At 43.9% G+C, this 26,395-nt stretch overlaps 2 protein-coding genes across 2 annotated transcripts; both read left to right on the top strand.

Annotated features, from left to right (window-relative positions):
* Positions 1 to 22,656: 22,656 nt before the first annotated feature.
* LOC129136946 (disintegrin and metalloproteinase domain-containing protein 21-like) lies at positions 22,657 to 23,882 on the top strand. Its single transcript, XM_054665880.1, has one exon. The coding sequence runs from the start codon at positions 22,804 to 22,806 to the stop codon at positions 23,863 to 23,865; it is 1,062 nt and encodes a 353-aa protein (XP_054521855.1). The 5' UTR covers positions 22,657 to 22,803; the 3' UTR covers positions 23,866 to 23,882.
* LOC101059699 (disintegrin and metalloproteinase domain-containing protein 29-like) lies at positions 23,882 to 25,205 on the top strand. Its single transcript, XM_016927679.4, has one exon. It carries the CDS (start codon positions 23,884 to 23,886, stop codon positions 24,973 to 24,975), a length of 1,092 nt encoding a protein of 363 aa, XP_016783168.3. The 5' UTR covers positions 23,882 to 23,883; the 3' UTR covers positions 24,976 to 25,205.
* Positions 25,206 to 26,395: the final 1,190 nt, after the last annotated feature.

Here is a 26,395-nt window from a genome sequence, read left to right as displayed (position 1 = left end):
TAGCTGGGTGTGGTGGCACATGCCTGTAATCCCAGCTACTCAGGAGACTGAGGCAGGAGAATTGATTGAACTCAGGCGGCAGAGGTTGCAGTGAGCCGAGATTGCACCACTGCACTCCAACCTGAGCAACAGAGCAAGACTCCGTCTTAAAAAAATAGGTCAGGTGCAGTGGCTCATGCCTGTAATCCCAGCACTTTGGGAGGCCGAGGTGGGCAGATCACGATGTCAGGAGTCCGAGACCAGCCTGGCCAACTTGGTGAAACCCCGTCTCTACTAAAATACAAAAACTAGCCAGGTGTGGTGGCGGGTGCCTGTAGTCTCAGCTACTCAGAAGGCTGAGGCAGGAGAATTGCTTGAACCTGGGAGACGGAGGTTGCAGTGAGCTGAGATCATGCCATTGCACTCCAGCCTGGGCAATAGAGTGAGACTCCATCTCCAAATAAATAAATAAATAAATGAATAAATAAATGAATGAATGAATAAGTAAATGGAAAAAGAGTGGCCAGTAGGGGAAGGCAAAAGGAAAAACAAGCGGGAAGGGAGAGCATATTGAAAAGCCAAGCGATTGTGTTCCTTTTAGTCTTTGATCAGCATTCACGGAACCCACATTTTACATGTGGAAAGAAAAGGGTGGAGGAATAGTCAATTATGTATTCATCTTGCACTCAGTGAATCTGCATTTTTACAGAAGAAAAATACACATAGACTACAGGAAACAGTCAGATATGCTTTTGTCTCCAGTGTGCAGATGGATGACTTTTAAATCTGTCCTTTGTCCCTTACCTGTGAAGACAAGTTTTTCATTTATGTTGTCAGGGTGAGATTCAACAGAACTGTTTTGGCTGGGTATGGTGGCTCATGCCTGTAATCCCAGTTCTTTAGGAGGCTGAGGTAGGTGAATTGCATGAGGCCAGGAGTTGGAGACCAGCCTGGCCAATATGGTGAAACCCTGTCTCTACTACAAATACAAAAATTAGCCGAGTATGGTGGTGCACGCCTGTAATACTAGCTACTCAGGAGGCTAAGGCAGGAGAATTGCTTGAACCAGGAGGCAGAGGTTGCAGTGAGCCAAGATCACACCATTGCACTCTAGCCTGGGCAATAGAGCAAGACTCTGTCTCAAAAACTAAACAAAACAAAACCCAGAACTGTTTTAGATGAAATTCAAGAAATTCAACAGAGCTGTTTGTTTTCCTTTCACACATTCAATGTCAGTAACTCATCTTTCTGGGTTTGAGATACTGAATGAGCAATGTATGGTCTCATCCAAACCCTGGTAGATTTCTCACCTAAGAAATTTTGAGTATCAAGACCATACCCTCTTCCCTGAATAATGACTGCTAAAGGCAAAGAAATCTCAGGACCACCAACTCACTAAGCCAAAAGCAAAAGTCAAGCTGGAAACTGGATCATGCAAACCTGCCTCCCCCATTTTGTTCCTAAATAGATACCTACAAAGATTTTTTTAAAAAGCTACATACCTCCCTCACAATTTGCCCATGAAGAAATTCCTTGTGGGCCTCAAGATTTTGACCTTAGAACAGTTCTGTTGAATTTCCCTGACAATGTAAATTGATAGCTTATCCTTGCAGGACAAAGGACAGAACTCAAGGTCATCCCTCTGCTCACCTGGGACAAATGCATATCTGACTGCTTCCTCTGCCCCATGTTTACTTTATCTTTTTTTTTAATTAAAAAAAATAGAGACAGAGTCTCACTATGTTACCTAAGCTGGTCTCAAACTCCTGACCTCAAGTGATCTGCCTGCCTTGGCCTCCCAAAGTGCAGGGATTACAGGCATGAGCCTGGCCACTGTCCTGAGTTTCATGACTTCATGACATAGGCATGATTTGGTTTTTAGTTTGTTTTTTGTTTCGTTTCATTTTTTTTTTGTTTTTGAGACAGGGGTCTAGCTCTGTCACCCAAGCTGGCATGCAGTGCTGCAATCATAGCTGGCTGCAGCCTTGATCTCCTGGACTCAATTGATCCTCCCACCTCTGCCTCCTGAGCAGCTGGACCACAGGCATGCACTACCATGCCTGGCTAATTTTTTTTTTTATTTGTAGAGATGAATTCTCAGTATGTTGCCCAGGCTGGTCTCAAACTCCTGGCCTCAAGCGATCTTCCCGCCTTGGCCTCCCAAAGTGCTGGGATTTCAGACATGAGCCACCCACGATGGCCACATAAGCACGATTGATTAAATCATTGACCACTGGTGATCAACTCAACCTTCAGCTCTTCCCCATCCCTGGAAATCAGGGGATAGGGGGCTGAAAAGTTTAACCCCGTAATCACGAGGTTGGTTCCCCTGGCCACCAGTCCTTTGGGAGTCCCCAGAAATCAGTCGTCTCACTAGCATCCATAAAGACACATCACTTGGGAGATTCCAAGGGTTTCAGGAGCTGTGCACCAGGAGACAGGGACAGAGACCATAATGTGTGTTTGTGTGTATGTGTGTGTGTGTGTGCGCGTGTGTGTATTCTTTTTGTGTGTTATTTTCTTTTACACTGTAGCTCTCAGATCTTACAAATATACATTTCTTATTATTTCATGTTTATATTATAAAAGAAAAATAAAATCTTGGGATCTCAGACTCACTACGCTACAGGGAAAAGGCTAGCTGGGAACTGTGTCACACAAACCTGTCTCTCGTTTTTGTTTTTTGTTTTTTTTTCCTAAATACATAACTATAAAGATAAAAGGCTACATACCTCCCACAGAATTTGCTCAAAGGAAATTCCTTGTGGGTCTCAAGATATTGACCCTAAAAGAGTTGTGTTGAGGCTGGTGCAGTGGCTAGCACCTACAATCCCAGCACTTTGGGAGGCTGAGACAGGTGGATCACCTGAGGTCAGGAGTTCGAGACCAGCCTGACCACCATGGTGAATGGTGAAACCCCATCTCTACTAAAAATACAAAAAATTAGCCAGGCGTGGTGGCAGGTGCCTGTAATTCCAGGTACTCAGGAGGCTGAGGCAGGAGAGTGGCTTGAACCCGGGAAGCAGGTGCTTACACCCACCTGCTAACACAGGGAGAGTCATCATCGTAGTCAAGTCTTTCAGTGGTCAGTGTGAGCATTCCGTGAGCATAGCTCATTTCTCAGAGGTGAGAGGGTGGTCCTGACTGGCTTGCTCCCTCCCAGTGTGCCTCTGTGTCCTCTCCACGCTGCCTGCCTCCCTGGGGCCTGGGCAGCCCCTCCCTCCTGCTGATTTCCGTCAGCCCAGCTCCTGCTCGGGGGGAGCCCTGCAGAGCCCTCACTGGGCACCTCTCTCAGAGGCACTGGGCCCCACAGGTAACTGAGCAGGTGCAGCCGTCGCTCAGTACAGCTCCTGGGGACAGGTCAGGTGGGTTGGGCTGGGGCTCTGGTGAGGTCAGGCCACACCACCCAGGGGAGACAAGAGCTGAGACACTTCACTTCCCATGTCTCTCTTTTCACGTCTCTTAGGGCAGTCTTCCCCTAGCCGTGTAGCTCAGGAAGAACTCTCAGGGTTCATGTGGAGAAAGAGGCTGTGACCACCCCAGAGGCCTCTTCTCCAGTGAGAAGCAGGGGGACACCCCGGAGTAGCAGGCATTCTAAGGCTGCCCGTGAGCCCTGCGACTGGCTCTGTTCCCAGCAGGGAGGTGGAGAGGATGCCACTCAGGAATCACCTCGGAGCCCCGAGAAGAGGGAGGTCTAGAAGTTGATTTCTTGGGAAAGGGCTGTGAGCTCAAAGATGGGCTTAGGAATATGGAACACTGAAAAAAATTTGATGTGCAAAAATGAAAAAAAAATATGACTTTTATTAAATCATAAAACTATGGTGAAACAGGTGACATCAGTGGAGCAGCCTGCACATTTTCCATCCAGGCATCTTTGAGTCTAGACACATGTCCCAATTATAGACCATCCAGGCATCTTTGAGTCTAGACACATGTCCCAATTATAGACCATCCAGGCATCTTTGAGTCTAGACACATGTCCCAATTATAGACAATCCAGGCATCTTTGAGTCCAGACACGTGTCCCAATTATAGACCATCCAGGCATCTTTGAGTCTAGACACATGTCCCAATTATAGACAATCCAGGCATCTTTGAGTCTAGACACGTGTCCCAATTATAGACCATCCAGGCATCTTTGAATCTAGACACGTGTCCCAATTATAGACCATCCAGGCATCTTTGAGTCTAGACACATGTCCCAATTATAGACCATCCAGGCATCTTTGAGTCCAGACACATGTCCAAATTATAGACCATTCCCACATAGGTGCAAATATTCCATAATGTCTGTGTGCCAACTGGGGCATATCAGACAATGCTTGGCCAGTGTAAGGACAAGACATCAGATCCTTCTAGCAGATGAAGGTCTAAGGAACTCCATCTTTGTGGAAAGCAGAGAGTGGGGTTTCAGTGCAGGGCACGTGTCTCTGACAAGTGATGCCGTCATGAGAATGCTCAGGCAAAATAACAATAGTAACAGCAAGAAATGAATCCTGTGGATATGAAAGCTGTTTGGAAACTGGGATGCTAACAGCCTGCAGGAGCTCCACTGTGCAGCTGTGTGAGCAGGAGGGAAGGGAGCAGGGCTTGTCCAGCCCCTCAGGCAGCTCTGGGAAAGGCTGGGGACACACATGTGGTGGTTGGCTCAGGCTATGGACTGGAAACTCCAGTTCTCCTCCTTGATTTTGGGAAAAGGGAAAGAATTTGGGGATAGAGGGACCACGGGACATGGAATCATTTGCTGTAATTTCCTACGTGCTGGAGGCAGATGTTTGCATTCTCATTTCTTGGACATCAACTGGGTCTTTCACAGCTGTGCTGGGCACAGCCGGCGGAGTCCAGGGTTCCTCACAGGATTTCTCCCTGGTGTGACTCTTCCCAGCACAGTGCAGCCACGAAGGCATCCCTCATGATGGTTACTATATTTTAGAAATTTCCTGCACAGCACACAGTGCCAGTAGGATGACAGTTCTGTTCACGGTTTCAGTGAAATCCGAGAGATGAGGAAAAAGAACTGTGATGTCACATATGCTCATACAGAATCTTAAACATCTCCATTGTGCTTGCATCTCAGGTGCCTCAGCCCACTCCATAGCCCAGATATAAAGCAGAGGTTCCATGGCTCAGATGCTGTTCATTAAGGAAAGGAAACCCTGGGTGATGATTCCCTCCCCATGTGCCCTCCTTGGTTGCATATGCCCTGAGGCTGGGCCCTGGGGGCCCCTGCCATCCAGGTCCCAGGCACCCCTGCAGTGAGGTTTGTGTCTGGGCTCACACTGGGATCTCCTCTCTGTGTCTCTTGCACAGTCATACAGGGCTGTGTCCTCAGTAGTCAGAAAACTCAGCTGCAAGGAGAACCAGATGTATCCTGAATGCATCTCTGGAGATGGATACTCAACTTTGATGGTAGGAATAAACTATATGCTCCCTCCATAACATAGGTGAGCAATCCATTGCATTCCAACCTTTCCCTGCGGGTCGGGGGATCCACCCCCCTGAGTAACCCCTGGTAACGGAGCAGCGGGAAGCAGCAAGGGACACGGAGATTGCCTGCGAGGGCTTTGCCCCTCCTACGGCTGCACCTGGGACAGGACACCTGGGAACAGAGAGGATTGCAGGGAGCTGTGTGCTCAGATGCAGCACCCCCATATCGTCACGCCTGACTCTTTGAGGCTTTCCCATCTGGAAGCTGCCACAGATCCAATGTGCAACATGAGGAAGTTAATAAGGGTGCATTGCATCCAGGACTTTGCTAACTGAGGTTATAGCTGTTCTTGCCAAATGGGGGAGGTGGGTAACTCTGTAAGTTGAGGGCTGCATTAATTTATTTCACTATAGTCATCATTTTACTGTATATATGTATTGCATATCATGTTGTATGTCTTAGATATACATAATACAATTTATTTTTTGAAAAAGAAAATGTAATTGTCAATCTCTACAATGAAATAACAGAATGTCACAAAAATAATATGTCATCTTAAAAAGTATTCTTGTTTTCAGCCATTGCTTACAAATCCCAAAATAATAAAAATAACCATTCCCCATATATTTGGATTCATCTCAGGCAAAACATTAGAAAACAGCCAGATTCATCCATGTAATCTTATCCTTCCTACCACGGATGTGTGTCTCTCTGAAGATGTGACACAGCTCTAGTCATGAGGACAGGAGAGTTGGTCGATTGAGGCATTTCTGATCCTTCCGAAGAGCATTTCAGAGGGAATGCCCTCTCTTCATCCAGCCCATCACTATGTCGGAATGTGACTTTTAAAACTGCTGTCATTATGCCCATAAATAAAGCCTCATAAATAAAGGCAATAAAAGTTGCCTTTCCTTCAATTTGTACTGAAATAGCCACATATAATAATGGAAATAATCTTGAAGTAAAAATTAAATTAAACCAAACAGATTGAAACATTAACCTGAACTTCATGTGAGTTCAAATTTAGTGTGTAGTGAGTAGTGAGACAGACAGGAGGCATGGCTGAGTATCAAGCTGTACTCACCCCTGTCTCATCTTAGTGAGGAAACTGCCTGCATATTGCTTAGGTGTATTACAGACTCCCACTGGTAATGTGAGTCTCACAATATGTGCTGATGGATCACATCTCAAAACTGAAACTGCATATTATGGAGAAGGAGGTACCATCACCATCAGCTGAAGTAAACCCACACTGAATAGTAGAATTTAAGCCAGTGACTAGAATGTGTAAGCTAGCCAAATCTCAAAAATAGACAAAGAGACTGATATCTAGAAGGTAAGTGTTGAAATAGTGCATGATTTGGGGATTTTTCAGGGAAAAAGAAGATTTGATGAAATATACACCAATACTGGACAAGAAGGAAGGAGATCGACTGTCATTTACAACAACATGGATAGATCCAGAGGACATAGTGCTAAGTGAAATGATCCAGACACAAGATAAAAATACAGCAAGTTCTCACTTACATGTAAAATCTTTAAAAATATCAAATCTATAGAAACAGAGAGTGAAATGATGGCTACCAGGGGTGTGGAGAGGTAGGAAACGGGGAGAAATAGGTGAAAGTTAACAAATTTGCAGTCACGCAGAAGCTACAGAAGTTAGAGTTTGCAGTTACGCAGACGCTACACAAGAAAGAGCTTGCAGTTATAAAATCAAGAGCTCTTGTGTGCAGCAGGTAGGCTGTAGTTATATTTTATTGTATACTGAACATTTGCTAAAAGAGTAGAATTTAGTTTCTCCTGCTACAAAACAGTAACCATAAAAGGAAATTGATTGGTTAATTTGCTGCTAGGCTGTGGTAACCTTTTTACTATGCATGTGTATATTTAAACACCATGTTGTACACTCTTAATGTACACAGCAGAAAACATTGAAAACAAGTAGAACATAATCATCACCAAAAAAGATGGACAACGTTAAGGAACCTTTAAATACACACCTCCTTTCCCTGTGCTGGCTGATGTGAAGATTGACACCCACACAAATTAGGTAGTAAGGAAGCGCAAGAGCATACTCCAGCAGATTATTATTCAAAACTAGTCGCCGTCACCTAGGTTATAATCCTATTTAAACATTCAAGTGATCAAGCTCTGGAGGCATTCAGAAAGCCATTGTAGAATATGAATGTTTAACTCCTGATTTTAAATTTAAAATAATAGAAAAATCTGGTTGTGTAACTAACTCTGATAATTTCTTTTTTTTTTCTTTTTTCTTTTATTTTTATTATACTTTAAGTTCTAGGGTATACGTGCACAATGTGCAGGTTTGTTACATATGTATACATGTGCCACGTTGGTGTGCTGCACCCATTAACTCGTCATTTACATTAGGTATATCTCCTAGTGCTATCCCTCCCCCTCCCCCCACACCGCGACAGGCCCCAGTGTGTGATGTTCCCCTTCCTGTGTCCAAGTGGTCTCTTTGTTCAATTCCCACCTCTGAGTGAGAACACACGGTGTTTGATTTTTTGTCCTTGCAATAGTTTGCTGAGAATGATGGTTTCCGGCTTCATCCATGTCCCTACAAAGGACATGAACTCATCCTTTGTTATGGCTGCATAGTATTCCATGGTGTATATGTGCCACATTTTCTTAATCCAGTCTATCATTGCTGGACATTTAGGTTGGTTCCAAGTCTTTGCTATTGTGAACAGTGCCACAATAAACATACGTGTGCATGTGTCTTTATAGCAGCAGGATTTATAGTCTTTGGGTATATACCCAGTAATGGGATGGCTGGGCCAAATGGTATTTCTAGTCCTAGATCCCTAAGGAATCGCCACACTGACTTCCACAATGGTTGAACTAGTTTACAGTCCCACCAACAGTGTAAAAGTGTTCCTATTTCTCCACATCCTCTCCAACACCTGTTGTTTCCTGACTTTTTAATGATTGCCATTCTAACTGGTGTGAGATGGTATCTCACTGTGGTTTTGATTTGCATTTCTCTGATGGCTAGTGATGAGGAGCATTTTTTCATGTGTCTTTTGGCTGCATAAATGTCTTCTTTTGAGAAGTGTCTATTCATATCCTTCGCCCACTTTTTGATAGGGTTTTTTTTTCTTGTAAATTTGTTTGCTAACTCTGGTAATTTATAAAGCTCTCAAGATACATGCTTGGTGGTACCAGATGAGCTCAAGTAGATGTTGGCTTGATTTCTTCATGAAACCATGATTTCTCCACGAATCTTGAGGTGTATGGTAATTGGTTATTGTCTCCAATCAACATCTGATGGTAAAATTTAAAGTCACAGCAGTGGTTGTCGTTGCATCAGTTGTGACCAGTCAACAACGTCGTGTTGGTAAAAGAGTGATGGTAACCCTGGGGAGAAACCAAAGCTCAAAAATACTTTGAACACAGTTAAAATGATTTAACCCAAGAATCACCCACTTGGAGTTTGGGTATGTGTTATTTATGGTGTGACTACATTCAGAATGGCTTGAAGCATCTCCTTGCCAAAAGGCTACAGGTTTTTGTTTGTTTGTTTGTTTGTTTGTTTGTTTTTGAGATGGAGTTGCCCAGGCTGGAGTGCAATGGCAAGATCTCCGCTCACTGCAACCTCAGCCTCCCTGGTTCAAGCTGTTCTCCTGCCTTAGCCCTCCAAGTAGCTGTGATTACAGGCATGCACCACCGCACTCTGCTAATTTTGTATTTTTAGTAGAGACAGGGTTTCTCCATGTTGGTCAGGCTGGTCTCGAACTCCCGACTTCAGGTGATCCACCCATGTCGGCCTCCCAAAGTGCTGGGATTACAGGTTTGAGCCACCGTGCCAGGCCAGGCTACAGCTCTTAGAGTTACTACAAAGATGTTTGATTTTGTGTTTCAAACAGGAACATCTCAGAGATGTATCCCACTTTATCATGCATTTCTGGTGGTGGGATAGGTTCCTTTTATTGTGCTGTTGAATTTGATTTGCTGGGTTTTGTTGAATTTTGTACCTATACAAATTAGGGATATGAACTGTAGTTCTCTTTTCTTAAATGGCCTTTGCCTGGCTTTGGTATCAGACTGAGAGTGTTCACATAAAAATATTTTGAAAGTGTTCCTTTAACTTTCTAGGATAGTTTAGAATTATTAGTTTTAGTTCTTCTTTAAACATTTGGTAGAATTCACTGGAGAAACCACTTGAACTTGATTTTCAAATCTTCTTGATTGGGAGATTTTTAATTGCTGTTTCAATCTCCTTGTTCATTTTTGGTCTCTTCAGGTTTTCTATTTCTTTATGATTCAGTCTTGGTAGAATGTATGTTTTGAGGAATTTACCCATTTCTTCTAGGTTATCCAATGTGTTGGTGTTTATTCAATAATGATTTATAGTCATCTCCATGTATTAGTCTGTTTTTGCCCTACTATAAATACCTGAGTCAGGGTAATTTATGAAAAAAAAAAAAAAGAAGTTCTGCAGGCTGTATAGAAAGCATGGCAAGATCTGCATCTGGGGAGGCCTCAGGAAACTCAGTCATGGTGGAAGGTAAAGGAGAAGCAGGCACATGTTCCATGGCTGAAGCAGGAGCAAGAGAGAGAACCGGAGGTGCTGCATGCTTTATTTATTTATTTTTTCTATTATTTAATTATTTATTTATTTTTTCTATTATTTATTTATTTATTTTATTTTTTTCTATTATTTATTTATTTATTTTTTAGACACAGTCTCGCTCTGTGGCCCAGGCTGGAGTGCAGTGGCACGATTTCAGCTCACTGCAAACTCCGCCTACCGGCTTCACGCCATTCTCCTGCCTCAGCCTCCCAACTAGCTGGGACTACAGGCACTCCCCACCACTCCCGGCTGATTTTTTGTATTTTTTCGTAGAGACAGGGTTTCACCATGTTAGCCAGGATGGTATCCTCCTGACCTCGTGATCCACCCACCACGGCCTCCCAAAGTGCTGGGATTACAGGCGTGAACCACCGCATCCGGCCGCGCTACATGCTTTTAAACAACCAGATCTCAGGAGAACTCACTATCGGATGACAGCACCAAGGGGCATGGTGTTAAACCATGAGAAACCAACCTTCTCCCATGATCCAATCACCTCCCGCTGAGCCCCAACCTCCAACACTGAGGATTACAACTGAATATGACATTTGGTTGGGGACACAGATCCAGATCATATCACATCATGATCATTTTTATTTCTGTAGCATCAGTTGTAATGTCTCCTTGATCAGTTCTGATGCTATTTGAGTATTCTTTTTTTGTAGTCTAGCTAAAGTTTTGTCAATTTTGTCTTTTTTTCAAAAGCCCTTAGTTTGTTGATTTTTCCTATTATTTTTCTGTTTTGTATTTCATTAATTTCTACTCTAATCTTTATTATTTCATTCTAACTTAGGACTTACTTATTCTTTCTCTAAATCTGGAGGTGTAAGATTAATAGGATTAATTTAGGTTCTTTCTCTTCTTTTTTTTTATTTTTCTATTAGTTTTTTCAAACTCTTTTTTTTATACTTTAAGTTCTAGGGTACATGTGCACAACGTGCAGGTTTGTTACAAATGTATACATGCACCATGTTGGTGTGCTGCACCCATTAACTTGTCATTTACATTAGGTATATCTCCTAATGCTATCCCTCCCCCCTCCCCCCACCCCATGACAGGCCCTGGTGTGTGATGTTCCCCACCCTATGTCCAAGTGTTCTCATTGTTCAATTCCCACCCATGAGTGAGAACATGCAGTTTTTGGTTTTTTATCCTTGTGATAGTTTGCTGAGAATGATGGTTTCCAGCTTCATCCATGTCCCTACAAAGGACATGAACTCATCCTTTTCTGTGGCTGCATAGTATTCCATGGTGTGTATGTGCCACGTTTTCTTAAGCCAGTCTATCATTGTTGGACATTTGGGTTGGTTCCAAGTCTTTGCTATTGTGAATAGTGCCGCAATAAACATCGAGTGCAGTGGTGCAATGTCGGCTCACCACAACCTCCACCTCCTGAGTAGTTTGGATTATAGGCATGAGTCACCACACCCAGGTAATTTTTGTATTTTTGTATTTTTAGTAGAGACAAGGTTTCACCATGTTGGCCAGGCTGGTCTTGAGCTCCTGACCTCAAATGATCCACCAACCTCAGCCTCTCAAAGTGCTAGGATTACAGGTGAGAGCCACCGTGTCCAGCCCCTTTCTTCTCTTTTAATGTAGGTGTGCATCATTATGAATTTCCCTCTTAGTCCTGCTTTTGCAGTATACCACGTTTCAGTGTAGTGCGTTTTCACTGTCATTTATTTCAAAATATTTTCTACCTTATCTTTTAAGTTTGCTTAGCTTATACTTCTTTGTAAATTTTCAGCTTTTTCCCTATTAGTGATTTCTAGTTTCAATCCATTGTCAGAAATGACACTTGATGCAATTCAGTCTTCTTAATTTTGTTGAGTTTTCTTTGTGACCTAACATGTGAGGTAATCATTCCTCAGCCTTTTGGCTAAGGTCATGTGTAGTACCTAGCATGTGATCTATCCTGAAGAATGTTCCCTGTGCATTTGGGGAGAATGCATGCTCTGCTGGACTTGAATTCAATGTTCTGTATCTATCTGTTAGGTCAATTCGGTCTCTAGTGCTATTCAGGTCTGCTGTTTCCCTACTGATTTTCTGTCTGTATGTTCTATCTATGGATGAACGTGGGGTGTTGAAATCTCCTAATTGTATTGTATTGCTTTCTGTGTCTCCTCTCTGATCTGTAAATGATAGTTTTATATGTCTAGGTACTTCGATGTTGGATGCATGTGTGTGTGTGCATAACTGTATCTTTCTGATAAGTGAAACTTTGTATCACATATAATAATTATATAAGACAAAGATCTTTGTCTTTTGTGAGAGCTTTTAACTTAAAATCTATTTTTTTCTGATATATATGTAGATACTCCCACCTCACTCTCTTTTGGTTAACATTTACATGAAATGTCTTCTTTCATTCCTTCTTTTCAGTTTCAGTGTATGTGTGTCCTTTAGTCTGACAGTCTTGAGTGATCATCCAGGAGCAAGATGGCAGAATAGGACTCTCCAGTGATGGTTCCCTGCTGGAACATTAATCTGAACAACTGTCCACGTCCAAAAATACCTTCACAAGAGCTAAGGAAGCCAAGTGAGAGATCCCCGTACCTGGTTACAGCCTAAAAGTAAGAAACGACACACTGAAGAGAATAAGAACAACAGTTTAGCATGACCTGTGTCACTCCTGTCCCAACGCCAGGTAGCATAGTGTGAGGAGTGATGCCATCTGGTTGGGGGAAAAGAGAAGGAAGGAGCAACCACTGCCATTTTGTTGCTCATTTTCTGGCAGTTTTGAGACTCCTGTCTCCCTTCCTTCCTTCCTTCCTTCCTTCTTCCCTCCCTCCCTCCCTCTTTCTTTCTTTCTTTCTTTATTTCTTTTTCTTCCTTCCTTCCTTCTTCCTTCTTTCTTTCTTTCTTTCTTTTTTTTCTTCTCTTTGTGGTTCAGTGATTTTCTCCAGTAGAATTTGTTTCTTCTGATTTTTAGTGAATCAGTTATAGGTTTTTGTGCTGTGGTCATCATGAGTCTTAAAAGAAACACCTTATAGATATGAGAAGTTATTTAAAGGAGACGACAACTCAAATGAAAGAACAGAAACAAGCAAAGGCAAAAAAGATACAGAAAAATTCTATATTTTGACTCCATCCCCTGGGTTTCTCCATGTACCTAATTTTACCAGTGGGTTTTATATTTATAAAAGTTTTGTTTTATTCTTTAGCATTTTTTTCTTTGAGATTTAAGAACTCCCTTTAGCATTTCTTGTAAGATGGGCCCGAGGGTGGTGAATCCTCTCATCTTTTTTCTGTTTAGGAAAGTCTTTATCTCTCCTTTCAATTGGAGGGGTAATTTGCTGAAGAATATATTCTTGGATGGCAGGTTTTTTTTCTTTTGAGCACTTAAAAAATGTCAATCCATTCCCTCCTGGCCTGTGTAATTTCCACTGAGAAGCCTGTTGCCGGAGGAATTGGAATGCCTTCATATGTTATTTGTTTCTTTCCTCTTGCTGGTTTTAGGATCCATTTTTTGTCCTTGTCTTTGAAAGTGTGATTAGTATATGTCTTGTAGTGGTCTTATTTTTGTTGATTCTGTTTGGTGTTGTCATGCCTTCCTGTACCTGGATATTTATATCTTTCCCAGGTTTTGGAAATTTATCTGTTATTATTTCTTTAAGTAAGCTTTCTACACCTTACTCTTGCTCAGCTCCCTGTTAAACAGCAAGAATTCTTTTGAGTTCTTCCTTGTCTGATGGAGAATGGTACTGATTTTTTCCAGCTGGATTACACACTTGTGCCACCCACTCCAGTCTGCTGGACACAGCTCAAGCTATGGTTAGCGAAGGTGAAACCAGAGTCTTTGCAGAAGGCTCAGAGAATGCCCAGGGCAGCCTCACGTGTCCTTGACCTCCCCCAGCTGAAGTTCACAAGTGAGTCCTGGAAGCACAGAGAAAACACACTGAGAGCAGCCCTGTGTGGGGCAGTCACAGGTGAGCCTGCTGCAGGAGGGATGCTCCCTCAACAGTGATGAGCAGGCATAGGATCCATGGTGGGGATGCTGAGGAGGGACCCAAACATGGGCTGGCTCCTCCCCAGCGCCTGCAGGACAGCGGATGAGCTGCTTCTCATGAGCGGGAGCAGAGCTGCATTTCTGTGACATTCTCTCTGCAGACATGTGTGCACTGCTCAGCAGGGCTCCTCCCTTCCCTGCCTCTGGATGTTAGGAAGGGCAGCTGGCAAAGGTACCCTGGGACTGGATGCTCAGGGCGTCTCTGCCCATCAGCCTTTGTTTTCCTTTCATGTGGACACTGTCTTGGAATCTGTCTGGATGAACGCTTACTACCAATGAAATCCAGTAAAGTCACAGAAAGGAAACTTGCACAAAGAAAGTGACTATTCGACTCTAGTCAGCTCTAGCACACTGTGGAGGGCTGTAGAAGGCAAAGTGCCTGAGTAAAAGGAAAAGAATTGCAGGTCTGTATATAACCGAGACTGGAGCATGTAATTCCAGGAGTCAGAAGCTCAGGCTGTCTCCTTTTCCATAACATCCCAGGGTCAGGTCACTGCAAGATGCCTCTCTGTACACCCCCTGTGGAGTGTGGGAAGAGGGTGACAAGGTTCACTGCGTCTGGGAGAAGAATATGGGGACTCCTGGTGACAATGCTGTGACCTACCCTTGGTGCTGCTACTGTGGTTTCTCCTTCTGTGGGGACAAGTGGTCCTAGGGATAGAGTCCCCATGTGCCCTGGGACAGCTCACTTGGAATGACCACCACAGATGAAAGAATCACTGCTCAATCTTATTTGAGTGTATGGTGAAAATAACACTCAGACACTACCAGGAGGGCTCAGGATGCAGAAGGGGGGGCTCAAAACCAGGGGGCTCAGACACCACCAAGGGGGCTCAGGACCCACCAGTAGGGCTCAGACACTAATAGAGGGGCTCAGGACATCACAAGCGAGGTTCAGACACCACCAGGGTGGCTCAGACCATGAGGGGGAGCTGAGGGCAGGCAGAGGGGCTCAGACACCAGTAGAGCAGCTCAGACACCACCAGGGAAGCTGAGGGAACCAGAGGGGATCAGACACCAGGGGACGATCAGCACCAGCAGGGGGTGCTCAGGACCTGGCTCGGGAGCAGATGCAAGGTGAAGCTGACATTTCCTTTTTCTCCTTGGTAATTCCTTGGCCTGCCCTGCAAAAATCTTGCTCAGCAGATATTATTGTTTCTTCCCTGTAACTTCTTAGTCCCTCTCATCTGAAAAGGACTAACTTGGAACAGAAATCCCATTTAACTTTTCATACTTCATTTTCAGTCTCCTTCTAGCAATATTTCACTAAAATGTTAATAAGAAACAATGAAGCCACAGTCCAAATGTTAGCACCATGCAAAGATTTGTATGTTTTCTCCACTTTGTCAATTACGACTTAGGAAACTCTTCCCTCAATCCACTGTCTGGTATACACTATGGCATTGTGTTTCGCTTTCTTTCATTGGTTTTGCAAGGAGATGAAGCACCATTTAATGGGATGTGTCCTCTTTTTCTGGTTGGCTCCCCGTGGTGTCCACCTCAGATGGTTTTGCCACCACGATTAATCCGTTAATGCCTTCAGTCACCCTCACTATCCATGTAATGAAGCAATGAGTCCCTTTACTTCATCTACTCGTGTCTCCATGAGTCAGTTCACTCCTCTCCATTCTCACAAAGGACAGCCACCCTCAGGCCACTGCTTCAGAGCCTCATGCAGCCTTGTGTGGTAAACCTATTAAAAAGCTCTGGCTATTTAGAAAGAATGTATATTGGAAACTTAATCCCAAATTCCATAGTGTCCAGAGGTGAGAACTTTCAGGAATGATTAGGTCATGAGGGCTCTGCCCTCATGAAGCAATTAATGCCATTATTGGCAGAGTGGGTTACTCATAGAGGGAGTAGATTGGTTACTACAGGCCTGTGTTCCTCATTAAAAGATGAATTTAGCCCCATTTCTCTCCTTCGCACATGCTTTCCTGCCTCCCACATAGGTGTCACAGCAAGAAGGCCCCTGCAAGATGCTAGCACCTTGATATTGGACTTCCCAGGCTCTAGAACTGTGAGAACACAAATTTCTTTTACTTATACTTAGTCAGTCTGTGGTATTGCCTCGTTGCACCACAAAGTGAACTAAGACAAAAAAATCAGTATCAAGAGGTGGGGCTTTTGTGATTACAAATACTCCAAAATGTAGAAGTGGATGTAGTAATGCACAAAGACTGGAATAATTTGGAGGATCAGACTATAAAAAGTCTAGATTGCCCTGAATAGAACACTAGAGGTGATTCTTTTGAGGACTCAGAAGAAGAGAGTTGTGAGGAAATTCTGAAACTTCTTAGAGATTATTCAAGTGATGACCATTAGAATGTTGGTAGAACCATGGACAATAAAGGCCATTCTGATGACGTCTCAGGAGAAAAAGAAGAATAGCTCATCAGAAAATGGATCAAAGGCCATCCTTGCCATAAAGTGGCAAAGAATGTGGCTGAATTGTGCTCATCCCTAGGTCTTTCTGTAAAGTGGAAGTTCAGAGCCATAAACGAGGATATATGATGGAAGAAATTTGAAGCAAATCTATGGCCTCACTTCTAGCAGGCACTTTAGGACTCTGTTCCCTGTGTCCAGGCACAGCACTACTTGGCTGCCCATGCTGTGGCTCAGGAGGACCTAGGTGTGGCTCAAGCCATCACTTCAATAGTACAAGTCATCAACTTCCATGGCATCCATGTGTTGTTAATTCTGCAGGTGTGCAGAATAGAAGAACCACGAGGGCATGGCTTTCTCCACCTAGATTTCAAAGAATGCTGTGGACAGCCTAAGGTCTTGGGCAGTGAGTTGTTGCAGAGACAGAGTCACCACACTGAGCCCTCAGCACAATGCCAAGCAGAAATATGGGTTTGGAGGCACCACAAAGGGTATCCAGTCCACCTAGGAGAGCTAGAGGCTTGAGAGTCCCACCTGTGAGAGGGGCTGAGGGGACTGAACCCAGAAAATCCATAGAGGCAAGACTGCTGGAGGCCTTGGGGGCCCATCGCCCTCCCCAGTGTGCACAAGATGCAGTCAAGGAGGATTTTTTCCAGCTTTAAGGCTTAATGTTGTTTTCCATGTTCGGTTTTGGACTATGCACCCCTTCTCCTTGCCTCTCTCTGAGCTTTGAAATGGGAATTTCTATCCCAAAGCTGCCTCATCATTCACTGTATTTGAAAGTAGATAACTTATTTTGATTTTATAGGCTCACAGATGGAAACAATTTATATCAGGCTAAATTGTGCCTTCGGTGTCACTCATATCTGATTTAGATGAGACTTTGGACTTCATACTTTTGCATTGATGCTGGATGACTTAAGACTTTGAAGACAGTTGGGATGGAATGTATGTAGTTTACATTGTAATTGGGACATACATTTTAGTATTAGCAATTGAATGCTATGGTTTAAATGTGTCACCCAAAGTTTATGATTTGGAAAAAATCTTTAATGCAACAGTGTTGAGAGGTGGGACTTTATTATGTGATCAGGTCATGAAGTCTCTGTCCTCATGAATGGATTACTGTCACTATCATGGGAGTGGGCTAGTTATTACAGGAGTGAGTTTCTAATAAAAGATGGCCTCTTTTTTCTCACAGACAAGTGGTCTCTTGCTCATCCTCCTCTGCTGTTAGATGATGCAGTGAGAAGGCCTTTTTCAGATGCCAGCCCCTTGATATTGGGCTTCTCTGACTCAAGTACTGTTAAGTATAAATTCATTTTCTTTAAAAATTGCCCAGTCTCCATGTTGTGGGTGCCTGTAGTCCCAGCTACTCGGGAGGCTGAGGCAGGAGAATGGGGTGAACCCGGGAGACGGAGCTGGCAGTGAACGGAGATCATGCCACTGCCCTTCAGCCTGGGAAACAGAGCGAGGATCTGTCTCAAAAAAAAAAAAAAAATGCCCAGTCTCTGGTATTCTGTTATAGCAACACAAAAACAGACTCAGACTAAGCCATTGTAAGATGTGTAAAGTGATATCTCATCCCAGTTTTAATTTGCATTTCCCTGATGATTAGTGATGTTTAGCGTTTAAATGTCTTTATGTTGAGTGAAATAAGCCTGGTATAAAAATTACTCCATGATCTCACTTACATATGCAATCTAAAAATGTTGAACTCAGAGAAGTAGAGAGTAGAATGTTGCCTACCAGGAGCTGGCGATAGGAGGATGTAAAAGCTGAGGCGCTGGTGAAAGGGTACAGAGTTTTGGTTAGACAGAAGGAATTCGTTTGAAGATCTATTGCACACCATGGTCAGACCTCAGTGATACTAATGTACTATATATACTTGAAAACTGATAAGAGAGTAGATTTTACACATTTACACCATAAAAAAGCAGTATGTGAGGTGACAGACATGTTTATTTACTTGATTTAATAATTTCACAATGCACGCATATATTAAAACATCACGTTGTATGCCCATAATATATGAAATACAATATATTTTTCTAGTAAGTGTGATGCCTCTGTTTCTTCAACAACAGTTTCTGGAGATTGTTTTTCCTTGGTGTGGACAATGTTTCCTCTCTGCTGTCTTTATAAAGTTTTCCTTTCCCATGGGTTGATTTAAGACAATGACAATTTATTTATTCTATATCTGGTAATGTCACTGAGAAACCTAATGAATAGCCACTTGAAACCATCTGGTGCCACCGAGAAACCATCTGAAGGACACAGATTTTCTGAGTGTAGGCCACAACCATATTTTAACACTTTTTAAATTCAAAATCAGGGTTTAAATTTTGATATTTTACAATGGCTTCTTTGATTCCCTCCTAAGATCCAACCGTTGAGCGTGTGAAAAAGGCTGGGACCCAGGTTATGGCTGTGCTTGGCATGATGATGTCCTTCAGAAATTCCTTTGGCTTTCTACATGGAGCTCAGCCTCCATATCAGCCAGCTTACTTGGAGGTCAGAGTAATTCTCAAAGATCCTCAGTGTGTTGTTTCATTTTGAGAGGTTTCCAGCCCCTGTGAGACACCCCTTGGTTTTACAATCATCACGAAGTTGTTTACGATTCAAAAACATACCTGCCATCTGTCCATACGTTTGTTCTGCAGCTTTTGATTTCCTAAAATGCTGTAGTAACTGCAATAAGTTCTACCATCTGGATTAATTTTCACCTCAGTTGGAAGAGTGTATTTTAAGATAAAGATAAAATGGTAATAGTATATCCTCCTTGGTAATATCCAGTTCTATATTTTGAGCTATGGTCTGTCAATAAATAATGTTATGTCAGGGTCCTCAGTGGAGTGCCTAAACATCTAAGGAAGATACAGAAGGTTCCCTAACTAAGATAGAAACCATGGTGAGCACAAGTTTGCTATGTACCCATGTCTCCAGTCTGTCTCACTATGCACCTGACACTCATTTTAACCTCACCAGGAAGTCAGTTAACTTCCAAATCAGTTTATTGCAATGCTTCTAGGTAATTATATGTGGCAATTTCTGGCAGAGATGAATAAAAATCTTCACCAGAGAATCTAATACAGAAGAAAGCAAGAGGCCCTGGGCTTGTTTTCATAAAAGCATCATACACCAGGCAGTTGATTCTTTCAGCTGTCAGCACTGGCACACCCAGCATTCTGGCTTCATCCCCTAAGTAAGCTTCATCGTGCATGGATAGGCTGGAACCTTTCCCGAGGCCATATGCCGATGGATATGCAGCACTGTACCACATGTCCACAGAGATACAAAATCCCCGATGGGAAGAACGAGGCTGGATCAACGGGACTGGCAGTTTCTCACTGAGGAAATGTGAGGTCAGCTTCTTTGGCGGGCAATTCAGGAAATTACGCAGCAGTTTTGTAATTGATGGTTATGGAAAAATGAACCATTGAGATGACTAATGACTTACATTCCATTATTCCAAGTAAGAAACGGACATCACAGTTCGCTGCAACTAAATTTTCATAACCTAAATGGATTACTTTAAACTTCTTCCTACATCTTCTCTTAATAATTTTTAATAACGAATGTGTCTTACCTATATTCCCAATATTTAAAACTGGGCTGTCAAGAGAGTCTAGAGAATTTGAGAACTAAGAACAGTGAAACTTCTGTATGTTCAGCAGCTGCCAAAGCAACACAGTATTCCCCAGGAACACTGTTCTGCACTTCAGCACAAATCATGCTTGTGTATTTCCTAATGGCTCCAATAGTGACCCTCCATTCCCATCAAACATTTGGCCTCCCCTTTCTCCACGTCCCCTCCATTCACACATTATACTCTCAGCTCTGTCTAGGTATCGTAAAAGCCAGCAAATGGACCCTCCTGATCTCCTGAACATGAAACCCAACACTATCATGTGATCAGCTCCTCTTGGCATAGTGACCTTCAAAGGCATCTCATTTAAATAATCACCATTTTTTTCCTTCTGTAACAAACTGTTTCTTTCCATTGTGCCTTCCCATAAGCATTTTAACATAATTTACTGTCCGACCGCAGTTATTAATACACACAAATGCCACAACCTCTTTCTAGCCCAAGAGACCTGATTAATTCTTCTTTGGGGATGAGCACACCCTAGAAACACATCCCATTCATGTAAACACGGGCACACCGATGACGTGTTCTTTTGTGTAAGCAAGAGTTTACACCATTCTCTGTCCAACTCCATGAGCCCCTGAAGACCAAGACACACTCTTTCACACCAGTGCAAGCTCCGGCCCAGGGACAGCCTGCTGAGGAATGGGCTCAGCTGGGTCTGGGTGCTGGGTTCATCTCTTCCCCTCTCCTGTCCCAAAGCAGGTCCATCACCCTGCTCAGGTCTGAACACGAGTGTCTAGGTTTGTCTGGCCATCCGACTTTTTCAATTTTTAGAAGATCTCCTATTACCTACTGTATTCATTTTATAGGGCTTTTATAATGAAATACCACAGATTGGATGGCTTACAATACAAAACCAATTTCCTCACACTTATGGAGGATGAAAGCCTAAGATCAAGCTGCCAGCTGGGTGGGTTTCCTCTGAAGTCTCACTCCCTGGTGTGCAGATGGCGCCTTCTCGCTGTTCTGTGGTAACATGGCCGTCCCTCAGGGCATGTGCACCCTCCCTCCTGCTTCCCCTTCTTATAACAACAGTCAGATTGCATTAGGGCCCCACTCCAGGAATCTCACTTTAACTTATTCACCTCTTTAAAAGACACTGATCCAAGTATGATTTCATTCTGAAGGACCAAGGGTTGGGACTTCAGCACAAAAATTTAGGAGGGACACAGTCTCCCCTAGCAGCCTCCTTCAGGGATGTCAAATATTTTCCTTCTGCTCCCTGTGAAAACCCTAAAGGGGTAGGGAAAGGGCGTCCAACCTGCACGCTCGTAGAGGGGAAACCAGCTTCATTAGTAATCATTCATTTGTGGTAAAAAGGCAGGATTTGAAGCGGTGGAAGATGGGAGTACGGGGCATTGGAAGACAAAGTGCCACACAACGCAGCCTTCGAAACACACTATGGTCATGTTAAGTTTAAATGGAGTGACCACATTCGCCAGGAAAGGGAAATATTTACACTTTTGAGGAAACAGTAATTTGTGTTTCTGATTATGATCTGGCATTGGATTTTCCCTCCCCTCATAAGCAATGATAGAATCAGCAGAAATATGTGAAACATTAGTTCTCAGACATGAGACACCCGGAGAGGGCCCCCATGTCCTTCCCTGAGAGCTGATTAGCTCCTGCATCTGAAGAAATGACCAAAGACCAGGAGAGAACTACACAGAAGCATCGGAGGGACAGCACCTGGGGCTCTCATGGGGTCAGGAATAGCGTCTGCTCCCAATAGATGGACTAAGTAAAAAGTATCATAATTCACAAGGGTTTTACATAGCACAGAAGAAAAAGTTACCCTATATCAACTGTTGATCTTGTGAATCCAGGAACTCTGGATTCAAAGTGGTCGGGCACATCTTGATTTAGACATTTCAGGGACACATGAGACATCAATCAATATAAGTAAGAAGGACACTAGTTCCATCCAGAAAGGCTGAGACAACTCAAAGCAAGTCCTCCCCACTTAGGGCTTCCAGGTCACAGGTAGGTGAGAGACAGATGGTTGCATTCTTTTGAGTTTCTGATAAGCGTTTGCAAAGGAGGTCATGAGAATATGCATCTGTCTCTGTGAGCAGAGGGACAACTTTAAATAGACTGGGAGGCAGATTTGCCCTGAGTGGTTCTCAGCTTGATGGGGCCCAAGATATTTTCCTTTCACAATCTGGTAACTTCAAACAAAACTTCAAAGCCACAACAAAACAATACAACAACAAAAAGAATAAGACATGGGTACTTATTAAGAGTAGAAAAACATTCAGTCCCCAAGGAAAATATTGGCAGTGTCCACCTCCACATGACAAAGGAATAAGCAGCGTAAGCCACAGAAAGGAGCATATTAACCCACAGAGCGACCGAGAATAACACGGGTGATACGAGGGCACTGAACACACATCATTGCATTTTGTAGATTCAGAAAGCAACAGAAAAGATTGACGGTGGTAAAAGAGACAGCCCTGCTTCCCTCTCCCTTTTCCCTTCCCAATGAGCCCTCACTTCCATGATCCTCAGCCTCATCCCGCAGTGCAGCAGCTGCCGTCCTGTCCAGACCCACCTCCTGCCCCTCCCTGGGACTGTTACCTCATTCCCTCCCAGAGTCCAGGTGCCCCGGGGTGTGGTGCGGGAGCCTGGGGAGGCCCTTTGTTCTCTGTCAGGGTCTCCCCGGGAGGGATGCAGCCACCACAGCTGGTTGGGGCCTGGCTTCACCGAGGACAGTCCCCATTGTCGTTGGGTAATTATTGCTGGGCTGGGACATGAGGCAGGCAGAGTTGCAGGTCACCCTTAGGGCCCCCCTCTTGCTGCTGGGGCTCTGGGCGCTCCTGGCTTCAGTCCGGTGTTCTCAAGGCCGTCCCTTGTGGCACTACGCCTCCTCCGAGGTGGTGATTCCCAGGAAGGAGACTCACCATGGCAAAGGCCTTCAGTTTCCCGGCTGGCTGTCCTACAGCCTGCGTTTTGGGGGTCAAAGACATGTCATTCACATGCAGAGGAAACACCTTCTTTGGCCCAGACATCTGCTGGTGACAACTCAGGATGACCAAGGAGACTTGCAGATGGATGGCCCATACATTCCACCAGACTGCTACTACCTCGGCTACCTGGAGGAGGTGCCTCTGTCCATGGTCACCATCGACATGTGCTATGGGGGTCTCAGAGGCATCATGAAGCTGGACGACCTTGCCTACGAAATCAAACCCCTCCAGGATTCCCGCAGGTTTGAACATGTTGTTTCTCAGATGGTGGCTGAGCCCAATGCAACGGTGCCCACATTTAGAGATGGTGACAATGAGGAGACAGACCCCCTGTTCTCTGAAGCAAATAACAGCATGAATCCCAGGATATCTAATTCGCTGTATAGTTCTCATAGAGGCAATATAAAAGGCCACGTTCAATGTTCCAATTCATATTATCGTATATATGGCAATATTACAACCTGTTCCAAAGAGGTGGTCCAGATGTTCAGTCTCATTGACAGTATTGTTCAAAATATTGATCTGCGGTACTATATTTATCTTTTGACCATATATAATAATCGTGACCCAGCCCCTGTGAATCAATATCGAATTCAGAGTGCAATATTTACCTATTTTAAAACAACCTTTTTTGATACTTTTCATGTTCATTCATCCACACTACTTATTAAAGATGCACCACATGAATCTAACTATGAACCTGAAAGGTATAGCTTCTGTACACATTTAGGCCTATTACACATTGGTACTCTAGGCAGACATTATTTATTGGTAGCCATCATAATAACCCAGACACAGATGAGAAGTATTGGTCTGGAGTATGATGATAACTACTGCACATGTTAGAGAAGGACCTCCTGCATTATGCAGAGATTTCCTGGGATGACAGATGCATTCAGTAACTGTTCTTATGGACATGCACAAAATTGTTTTATATGTCCAGGCCGGTGTGTTTTCGAAACACTTGCTCCTGTGTATAACGAAACCATGACAACAGTTCGCTGTGGAAACCTCATAGTGGAGGGGAGGGAGGAATGTGACTGTGGCTCCTTCAAGCAGTGTTATGCCAGTTATTGCTGCCAAAGTGACTGTTACTTAACACCGGGGAGCATCTGTCATATAGGAGAGTGCTGTACAAACTTCAGCTTCTCCCCACCAGGGACTCTCTGCAGACCTATCCAAAATATATGTGACCTTCCAGAGTACTGTCACGGGACCACCGTGACATGCCCAACAAACTTTTATATGCAAGATGGAACCCTGTGCACAGAAGAAGGCTACTGTTATCATGGGAACTGCACTGACCACAATGTGCTCTGCAAGGCGATGTTTGGTGTCAGTGCTGAGGATGCTCCTGAGGTCTGCTATGACATAAATCTTGAAAGCTACCAATTTGGACATTGTATTAGACAACAAACATATCTCAGCTACCAGGCTTGTACAGGAATAGATAAGTTTTGTGGAAGACTGCAGTGTACCAATGTGACCCATCTTCCCCAGCTGCAGGAACATGTTTCATTCCATCACTCAGTGAGAGGAGGGTTTCAGTGTTTTAGACTGGATGAACACCATGCAACAGACACGACTGATGTTGGGCGTGTGATAGATGGCACTCCTTGTGTTCATGGAAACTTCTGTAATAACACCCTGTGCAATGCAACTATCACTTCACTGGGCTATGACTGTCGCTTTGAGAAGTGCAGTCATAGAGGGGTCTGCAACAACAGAAGGAACTGCCATTGCCATATAGGCTGGGATCCTCCACTGTGCCTAAGAAGAGGTGCTGGTGGGAGTGTCGACAGCGGGCCACCTCCAAAAAGAACACATTCTCTCAGACAAAGCCAACAATCAGAGATGTATCTGAGAGTGGTCTTTGGTTGTATTTATGCCTTCATAATTGCACTGCTCTTTGGGACAGCCACAAATGTGCGAACTATCAGGACCACCGCCGTTTAGGAAGAGACAGTTACTAACCCTGAATAAGACTAATTCAGCCTCCTGATCCCTGTAAAGATACAGAGAATATAACAGCAAAATCTATGAAATAGGATCAGGTGAAAGGATGGCAAAGCTCAAGTCCACATTTCTTGAAGTCCACAGGAGGCACATGGTCCTGTCTCACATCACAGGGAAAGGGGAGGCATTGGCTTCTATCCCAGGTTCTTGTAGATCGCTGATGTTCACTCTGAAATAAATCTTCAAAAACACACATTGGTGCCTTCCACATTTTCTTAGACTCCTCTGGGAGCCCAAACTTGGCCAGAGCCTCTGGCCTGGAGAGACATGAATGAGCATCTGGCTCTTGACCTGAGGTCGCTGGTCCCAGAATTAACGGAAGTTGCCACCAGCTCCTTACAGGGCACGTTCATGACATTTCTCCAGAAGAGAGCTCCAGAGCGATAAGCTTCCTCATTCCCCAGGTAATCAGTCCTTCTCTAAACCCGAAGTCAGTTTAGGGTGATCCAGGGCTACTCCTTGTTCCCTGTCTGTTCCTTACAGGGGTGCTGTGGGCTTTGCAGTGAGAGGGACTTGGGTTCAAATCCCCCACCAAGCAAATACCCCTACCTGGGGCCGAGCTTCCTGTATGTGGGAAAATGAATCCCTGAGGTTGATTGCTGCATGCAATGAAATTCGACTAGAAAAATTGGTAGACGTGAGGGCAAGCTGTCTGTCATTTAGTGTGAGCTCTGTGAGTGGCAGCTGCCCCCTTTCTTCTTGCCCCCACATTTCCTTGAACTGAAACAGGAAGGGAAGCTGAGTAAGTCCTGATGAGGAAGAGAAACCAGGCTTGTGGCAGCACAGGCTGGTCTGGGTGGAAAACAGGGCTAGGTGTGTCGCTAAGTTATTGTAAAGGAAAATGGAAGTTAAATGTATAAATAACTGAATGAGATAACATTTTATTTTAACTTACAATTCACAATAATATTGACGTTTAAAATGCAGTGTAGATATGTCACAGAGAATTTCAAAGGCAAAGCCCACCAACGGAAGATATCACCCTTCCCATACCATCAACAGAAAACTGCGGGTATTCTAGAGTAGTACTGAGATCTAGCATTTTTCTGAATACATCTGTGGTTCTAGATGTCCTGCTTCCACAGATATTGTTTAGAATTCCCACCCCTTTCTCCAAACACAGCTTGATATCCTTTCTCCGAACCTGCTTAGAAATTTCCTTCATTCAGCTGTCATAAAAATGCGAGCAATCCATTCCTGTGCCTCTCTCAGTGTGTTCTATTATTTTGTGGGTGAATGCTAATGGACAGTGAAGTGTGAGGTCAGTGAATACAATGCCCTCGCCCTGTGTGTCCTTCGGGTGTGAGGGGTTTTGCTGATAGAACAGCAGGCCCCGTCCCACCCTTTATGCATCTCCACC

This window comes from Pan troglodytes, chromosome 15, assembly GCF_028858775.2.
Source record: "Pan troglodytes isolate AG18354 chromosome 15, NHGRI_mPanTro3-v2.0_pri, whole genome shotgun sequence".
NCBI classification, from domain to species: domain Eukaryota; kingdom Metazoa; phylum Chordata; class Mammalia; order Primates; family Hominidae; genus Pan; species Pan troglodytes.
The sequence above is the reverse complement of the archived record's forward strand: the minus strand, read 5'-3'. Positions and strand labels throughout refer to the sequence as shown.